The following is an 8,958-nucleotide window of genomic DNA, read 5'->3' on the forward strand; positions in this document are numbered from 1 at the left end:
GACAGTGGTAAACTAGGAGCTGGGCGGGTACCATCCTCCACCATGACTAGGGTAGGGCCACACATACTGGGCTTACTGAGTCTAACCAGTACTCCTTCACTATAGGGTATCAAGACCAAATGTACTGTCCTAGCCTGAGGCCGGTGGGTTGGAAGTGGTGATGGGGGAAGGCGTCGGCAGCAGCTCAGAGGCCATACAGGATCTCAGGGAGGCAGGAACTGGTATTGTCCTCTGAAAGTAAAAGGTTCTGTGGTTTCCATACAGACGACCAGCTTCACAGTGTGCTTGCCACTTGGGGCTCTCTTTTCTTGGTCCTGAGATGCTTTATCACCAAGTCCCCTGTTGAGGAGGAAGGAGGTAGAGAGACACTCCATCCTGATGCCTTACATTTGCCCCCAAGTTAATATGCTGCTGTGGATAGTTTTTATCTAATTTTTATTTTTTTTCTCAATGACAATGATGGAACTTAGCTCATGGATTTGTTTCTAGGAGGATATATGTTCTCAAAAGGTGACAGGTTTTAAGATGTTGTTTTGACGGAAGGTGGAAAATAAGCAGAAACGTGATTTTTTTTCAAGAACTATATAAAGTGAGTAGAAAGTACTCACGCAAAACACCCACCAGTGCATATTTTCCATGAGGCCACATGGCCCAGGGGCCCGTGTTTCACAAGCTAAATATGCATATATAATGAAGTTCTTTATTACATATGTTACTAGTGTGCTGAGATGAGAAAGATGTCAGATTTGCTCCAGAACCAAATCCCTTAGCTGAACTTGGCAATGGTTCGATTAACCTGAGAATGTTAGGACCCACTTAGTTTGTAAAGAGAATCAAAAGAAAATCGTAGGATATAAGAGGGAAGAGGAACTCCACTGTGCAGTGCTTCTTCGTTTTGGGTGCAAAGCTATGCAGCATGTTGAGGAGATGCTAACTGGGCTCTGCAGCAAGACCCTCCTAGCGTGGCTTCCTGCTGTTCACACATCTTTCAACCTCTCCCAGCCTCAGTTCCCTCCTTTGCTCCCTTCGAAAGAAGAAAAATAACGCCTACCTCATGTACACCTCCTTCATAAAGCATCTAGTACTGTCCATGCACATAAATAGTCCCTCTAAGATGTAATTAATTGTAATTACATTTATAATTTTAAAAATCATAATTTCTGCCCAGATGTGGAGATAAGAACAATTTATTTCTTGTTAGGATCACAATACTTTAGCAGACAGTTAGGAACACCTCACATATCTTGCAATAAATATCTCACATTAAAATGCAGTTGACCTTTCCAGCCAGGGCCATGATTAAATAACATGACAATTATCAGGCAGAATCCCAGGGAACAGTCCTAGAAAATACCCTAAAAAACACATTCGGCCTCATTTGGTTTTACGACTTCCAACTGCTTCTTAGAATTTTAATCCTAACTGCCTTTCTAGGAAATTTGCAGGACTGCTGAAACATATAGTTATGACAAGGTTTCAGAGTCAGCATTGGCATAATAAGTATTGGAAAATCAGTGCTTGTGAGAAAACCCATAAGAAAATCCATACGGCGGTATGCAGAAGCTCAGGGTTTCATGTGCCTCCTTGGGCGAAGGAAGGGCTGAGCTGAACTGCTGTGAGGCGCGGCATTCTAGATAGGAGAATGCCAGCGGCACTCTCTGGGCTGATGGAGGCTCTCTTGAGGCACCTGCAGCCATGACTGTGAACCCCATCCGCACACTGGCTTCTCTATATGGCAGGGACAGACTACTGAGGTCTATGGATATTCCAGGATTCGAGGAGTTGTCCCAGTCTCTTCACCTCCACTCCTTTCACCCCAAATCTGGAAGCTGTTGGAAGGCTTCTCACGAAGGTCACATAGAGATTTTCCAGAGAGAGCGCTTGCTTACTTGAATTAATGGCTTCTCAAACTCAGAAATTGCCTCTCTCCATCCCTCATGGCAGTCTCAATGAGTCCCTGTGTGTGCCAGCCACTGTCCTAGGCATAGGGGCACCATGATGAACCAGATGATTCCAGCCATGCCTTGAGGAGCTTGCAATCTAGTGGGGAAACTGGTTGAAGACAGCCAGCTCCAGTTCCTCTGTATCCTATCTATCTCCCTGTGGTTAAGCCTTTTCAGGTCTGGCCTGGGTGCCCCTCTGGAGGAGAAATGCCTTCCTGATGTCTCCAGAGATAATCGTTCCAGGATACCAGTGAAGACTTGAAATGGTGCAAAACCCGAGTAATACCACTGTTCAAACTGCTTTAAACTGCTGCTTTACCACCCTTGTCAACAGGTGGGCTCAAATGACTTTTGAGAATCATTCCTGCCTGCTGACACCTACTGTGAACCTATCTAGAGTGGATGATTCACTACATTTGCTTCAATGAGACCATTTCTGAATAAAAATATTTCCCACAGAAATTAAACACCACTTGTTTCGAATCCTAGTTCCTCATTTACTGATCAAGTGTTTTTGAATTTCCTCATCTATAAGGTTAAAACGATAATCGTATCTCTCTTATTGGGACAGTTGCAAACATCGCAGGAGTTAAAACATGTAATGATTTAGCACCCTGCCTGGCACGTAGTAAGTGTTCAGTAAATGTTAGCTCATTCTTTAATTTCCGTTCACCCTCGCAGAAGGCCTCTGTGATTACATCACATTTTTAAGATAGTTTTCCCAGATGTAGGAAGTGTTTTAGTTGCTATTGGAGGACACTTCAGAAACGACACAAGTTTCTAGCATTCCTTGAGAAGGTTTCTCCATTTTCTACCTGTATAGATTAGCATATTAGCCTAGACCCTCTGTCACTAAGATATTTGAAGATAAGCACATCAGCGATTCACTACTCACAAGCAAAGTGAAACTCCAAACCTAAGAGAGGATCAGTTAAAGCATTTTCCAGGAGGAAACCTATTTAATCTCTTCGATTCATTTGGTTAAGGCAATCGCGTGAGCTTCAGTAGGAAATGATGCTAAAACCCTGTGAACACACTATATTAAATCTGGGCAGAAAAAGTAGTGTCTTAGCTACTGAGGGGAGGAAAATACAGGAGCCAATGGGGCCTGAGGAAGGTTGTAAGGTTGGCCAGAAAGAAGAAATGGTGCATGATGCAAGAAAATGGTTAAACAGACAGAGGGCACATGGAAAGTGCTCCGCCACTCACAGGGAACATTGTTTACATACCAATTCCTTCTTCTTCATGCACTCCATGAGGATGATGAACAGATGCTGAGCTTGGGTTCGAGTGTATGTGAAAGTCTTCTGGATGGTCACCAACAGCTGGTCCCTCAAAGATTCATTTATAAGTCTGTAATTAAAAGCAATGTACAAACAGGTCAACCTAGCTCCTATTCAGTACACACTACCGAGAAATATTATAGAACACAAGAAAGCATTATGATGATTTACTTTAGACAGGAGTTACTTCTTCCTGTATTTTTCTCACAACAGTCATTTTGACTGGGACAATTAAAAAAAAAATAAAACCAGTACATTAAAAAATCCAGTTTAATATCTCAGAACCTAAAAGAATAAAGAGATTTAGTTGTTGTTGTTTTTCTTTTTTTTTGTTTTTGTTTTTGTCTCTTTTTCCTTCTTTTATAGGGCGTGTGTCTAATACTCTTTTCCTTAAGTGCTGTTATCAAAAAATGCCTTCAGTTAAACATTAGCATCTTGGCAAAAATTTTTTATGTTATCTAAACACTTAAATTTCAACTTCATCTTTAATTGTGGAAAGGAAGGTTTATCTCAAGTAGTGGATTTTTGAGCTTAATGAGAATAAGACTTATGTTTTCTCTAAAATTCCATGTAGGTGGTAGCTTATTTGGCCTATGATTCATTATTTATGTCGAACTTTTGCTGTGTACAGCCAACAAGAGTCTGACCCAGGAGGTATCATATTAACCACTTTATTAAAAGAAAGCTTTTATACCATAGAAGAATGAATGAAAGCACGGGAGGTGTATTCTATCCAATCAATGCTCTATTATTTATTAAATATGGACCAATCATAACTAACTTTTAACTCCTCTCTCATTAATCTGGTGAGAAATGGGCTATCTCTAACAGCCATCAAATGGTAGATAATACAAATTCACTTTATTATTAATAGATACTGTCTAAAATCAAGAAGATAAAACTGCTCTCAAGAACCAGTGACAAAATTGTCATAATTTGACTAGTATTTTAAAATTTATAATTTTCTTCATAATTGAAGTAGCAGCAACTCACAATAGTAAAATATAATTATGATCTCATTTGGTGCTTACAGGAACCCTATAGGCAAAAGATTTATACAATTTAAAGGGAAAGAACATTTTATCCAGAAAGAACCAGATGCTAAAGGTCATTCAGCAAATAAGTGGCAGAGCCAGAACCTAGTTCTTCTGATTCCTTGTCTAGTGCTCTTTCCACTATACCATGCTGCCACTTATTACATCGAGTGCACTACATCACTGCCTCTTTTCATCACTGTGGCTATTTAAGCAGGAAATTATGAAATTTCCTTTAACATTAAAGCATGACTAATTTTGTTGCTTAAAAGAAATCAAGATGGGAAGCTTAAGAATATCTTCATATCAGCGGCCTGCTGTGCCCCAGGATGTGTGAGAATTCACTTAGACCCACTAGGTTGGATATTATGGTGGCCCAACTTTGAGGAGGGTGCATTCCCCATGATAGTATTATATGAAAGGTCCTGGAATGTCATTCAGCTCAATGATGAATTGAGTCACCCTTCTGCCCCTCAGGAAGATTTATATCATGAACATATAGATTTAGACAGAGGATGGTCCAGGTAAGGTTGAAAAATAATACTAGATCCACTCAAGTTTACTAAATTCTTCTGGAGAACTCTCCAGACTGGTGTGGACCAGTCCCAAACTATTCATTCATTCATTCATTCATTCATTCATTCAATAATTGCTAAGTCATGTCTATTTAGTGCCAGATGCTGTGGTGCATGCCAGGGCTATGGAAATAGATGAGATATATACACTCTTAGCCTTTAATGAACTTTCACAACCGTGGAGTAGAAAAACATGAAGCAGCAATTACACTGTGATTGACAGTAGCAAAGAAGTAGAGAAGTTTGTAATAGTTGCATATAATTTAATTTAGAGAATTCAGGGAAGATTCCTCTGAGGAAGTGCTGTTTTACCTGAGACTCGAAGAATGAATGAGCATTAGCATGGACGGGGGATGGGTGGGAAAGAGCATTCTTGGCAGACAAAACAGCATGGACAAGCCTATTTTGGAGAAAATAAAAGAAGGTCAGTATGGTCAGAGCATAGAGAGCAAAAGAAAGAGTGGAACAAGATGGAGCTACAGAAGGGGTGAGCAAAGACAAGATCATGGGGAACTTTTGAGATTGTGTAACAGATTTCAGATTTTATTCCTAGGCAATGAGGAGTTATTGAAGGATTTAAATTGAAGAGTGACATGCTTACATTTGTGTTGCCAGTGAGTTTTCTCGAAGAGTCAGTACATGAGCACTCATACCTCGGCATGTGTCTACTTGACAGGTAACTCATGTGGATAGGTCGAGAATCCTGCAGTATCAGATGTATATAGATGTTGTACATGATTAACAACAGAAGAGACTCTCTTGATTAGGCACGTGATAGATTCAATCATTTGTCTGCAGGTGCTTAATTTTGATAACAACTCAAAATTTGTTTGCCATTGCTAACCATCTGTAATAAAATCCCAGTTCTCTGAGGTCATTAACTGTTTGAGGGAAACATCTGTCACTTGAATCTAGTCTGTCACTTTATAAAAATTGAGGAATAATGTGCAATTTAGCTGATTGGGAGCTTCAGCAGTTAGGAGAGATGAAAGACACTAAGAATCTTATACTTTTTAGCTCAATTTTGCAGCTGACTTTAGTTGTGGTTTCGGCTAAATAATTTAGCAATAAGAACCATGAAATTCTATTTCTAGCAGTAGAGAATTTTCTAGGTTAGTTGTTTTCCAAAGTGTGGGATGCCTGTCATGATGGAACAGAGATGGTTTTAGGTGGAACACTGGTGATTCAGTTCTTCCAAAGCACTAAGTTATAGTTATTAAACATTAAGTGTTATTCCTGGTTTAGTTCTTTTTCCATCTGATTGCATCAGGAGGAAAAATCTCATTTTCGATGCTTCTTTGCCTTTAACAGCTTCTCAACATTTGCATATCTCTTCCTTTGACAAAGAAATAACTGATATTAAGTCCTATGTCTTTGGCAGAAAGAGTTTAAGATTTTTTTGAAAAAGATCCTGTATAACATTTGACATGTTCATAGCCCATCATGGTTCATGACACTCACCAGGCTACAGTGATAATCTCATTTTATCTTCATAACAAACTGTGAGTCAAGCAGGTTTTCCATGTTGCAGAAGAGGAGACTATGGCTCAAAGAGGTTAAATGATTTGTGCAAATCATTTTAGTGATCTCAATGCTTGAGTTGAGTCTACTGAATTCAGCCTTCCCTCCATGGTGTTGCTTTTCCTAATTGTAATCTATAAATATGTCTTTCAATTTCCTAATCATCTGCATTGGAGGTAGAAATCTAAATGTTTTTGTTGTAGGAAATTGACTGTATTTTTGTAATACAGAGAATGTATGAAGGAAATTAGATGAATTTGGAGAAGATGAAATTGGTAAATGAAGACAATAGCAAAGTGCTTTTAGTATGTTGAAGATTATATTTGCTTCTGATTTTTCAGAAGTATTTGCTGTGCTAAACCAGATGTTTTGTATTAGGCACAAAAGCTTCCTCTGTCTTCTCCAAGGACCTTTTCTTATTTTGTGGCCATATTCCATAGGATACTGGGAAGCCTGCTTTCTTGAAATTATTGCTTTCCTAGCTCTTTCTATTTTTTTCCCTGCAAAACACTGGAATGATTTAAAAATCTTGACTGTGATATTTATTCACCAGCAAAAATAGAAATAAGCCCATTTTAGATATCTTTTTTATGGTATTAAAATAGCGATTGGAAATTTCTTGACATCAAAACATGATTATAGTATTAGGTCAAATTTTAGTTCTAGATTTGGGTCTTTGATAAAGTGATACCTATTTATGGAAAGTGTTAATTTGTGGCTCCGTATGCCAATGCTATTTTTGGTATATCTCAAATTAGAAGGTTTCATGATTTTAGGAAGTATAGTCACTGAAATGATGAAAATCTTTATACTATGGCATTTGTGTCTCCATTTAAATGCCATACTTGTTATCTGGAGCTTTTTAGATGTCACAGAGCTATCAGAAATAGGTCAATGTTCATCCAGTGCTCAGAGGAACCTACAAAACTTCCGTTTGCTATTAGTATTCTGTTCAAATGCTAGCACCACCACATGTACGGACTTTTTTCATAATGAATTTAATTACCTGCAATATCAGGGTTTTGTTCCTAGATTCTAAAATTAGAAAATGCATTTAGAATTCTATAGAATTCAAAGAGCTAGATGAGGTTAATGGCTTTCAAGGAGAGTAACCCTTCTAATACCCTCTATAGACACTCTCTCTTAATTCATTCAGATACGATATGAGAAAATTTTACTTATCTAAATAAGATTGTTAATAATACCACTGTCTGGCATTTAGAAGACATTGTTTTCCATAGAATCTCTAATGCTGTAAAAAATAAAATTGGATCATTTGCTTGAAGCCAAAGCAAATTACTAAATGGAACATTAAGGGCACAGAAAAATTACATGTCTTGCCTAAGGTCATAGAGAGTGGTATTTTTCTTTTCTTCTCCTTCTCCTTATTCTTCTTTAGTAAAAGTTACCACTTCTTCCAAATGTCACAAGTCAGTCTTAAGTAACAGCATAATTCTTCCCAGAGAGACAGGGCAGCACTATGAGTAAAAGTATCATGGCCAGCAAGGCAAGGCTGTCTGGAGTGAAGTTGTCACTTGTTAGTGGGATGATCATGTAAAGGTTAGTCTTTCTATGTCAAATTTCCCATATATGTAAAATGAGGATTATAATAGTACTTATCTCATACGCTTGCGAATATTAAATAAATTAATCTTTGTTAAAGGCTTAAAAAAGTGCCTGACGCATAGCAAATTTTATGTAAGCACTTGCTCTTATCAAAACCTCTCCTACAAGTCTCTTTAGTAAAGAGTCACTGAAATATTCCTTCTTGTTAAATAGATGACCAGTGGCTGGGGCCTCTGTGTGCAAAGTGGAGCTCTGTCCTGGGATCACCAGTGCTCTGCAAACCTGGAAAACCCAATGGTATAAGGCCACTTCCAATCCAGGCTGGAAAAATAACTTTCCCACTTCAGAGAGGTTAGAGATCACCGGTTCTTCTGAAATAGAGATACTAAGCAGATTTAGGAGACTTAATTAGAGTGGAACCTTGTAAACACTCCATGTAGACATCTAACATCTATTTATTTATTCAACAAATATTAGTGCCTACTATGTGCCAGGCACTATGAACGAGTAGACAGATGAATAATATTCATTCCTATCATCAAAGAACTCACAAGGCTATACACCATATATGCTGGTAATCTATTAATTGGTAAGATACTCCGAAGTTTAGTGATGTGAAACAGCATTTATTTATTGTGTTAATAATACTGGGTGTCAGGAATTCAGGCAGAGCATGGTGGGGATAATATGATATCTGGGGCCTCAGCTGAAGAGACTGGAATGGCATCTGGGGCCTCAGCTGAAGAGACTGGAATGGCTGAAGATGGCTCAACACGGGCCATATGTGCAGGGCCTCAGTTCTTTTCTACATGGCATCTGCTGGGGCTAGAACATCCAACAGAGCTTCTTTACCTCCATGTCTGGTACCTTGCCTGAGATAGCTGAGTAAACTGAAGACTGGTTGGCATTGCTCTCTCCAATGGTTTCAGGGTATACAGACTTCTTACATGGCAGCTGGCTTCTTCTCTCAAAGTGAGGATTCCATGAAAAAGTGTTTAAAGAGTTCCAGCCATAAACTGCAAAGCTTCTTATGACT

General features: G+C 38.7%; 1 protein-coding gene across 6 annotated transcripts in view; it reads right to left on the bottom strand.

Moving 5' to 3' along the window:
* The window catches only part of TRPM3 (transient receptor potential cation channel subfamily M member 3), a 497,328-nt gene that overhangs the window by 169,841 nt on the left and 318,529 nt on the right, over positions 1–8,958 (bottom strand). For all 6 annotated transcript variants that reach the window (XM_006918420.2, XM_006918432.2, XM_006918428.2 and 3 more), the window contains one exon: positions 3,173–3,296. In XM_006918420.2, coding sequence (XP_006918482.1) covers positions 3,173–3,296 — 124 coding nt within the window. The remainder of the gene's footprint in view (positions 1–3,172; positions 3,297–8,958) is intronic.

The sequence above is a fragment of the Pteropus alecto genome, unplaced genomic scaffold, assembly GCF_000325575.1.
Source record: "Pteropus alecto unplaced genomic scaffold, ASM32557v1 scaffold95, whole genome shotgun sequence".
Lineage (NCBI taxonomy): Eukaryota > Metazoa > Chordata > Mammalia > Chiroptera > Pteropodidae > Pteropus > Pteropus alecto.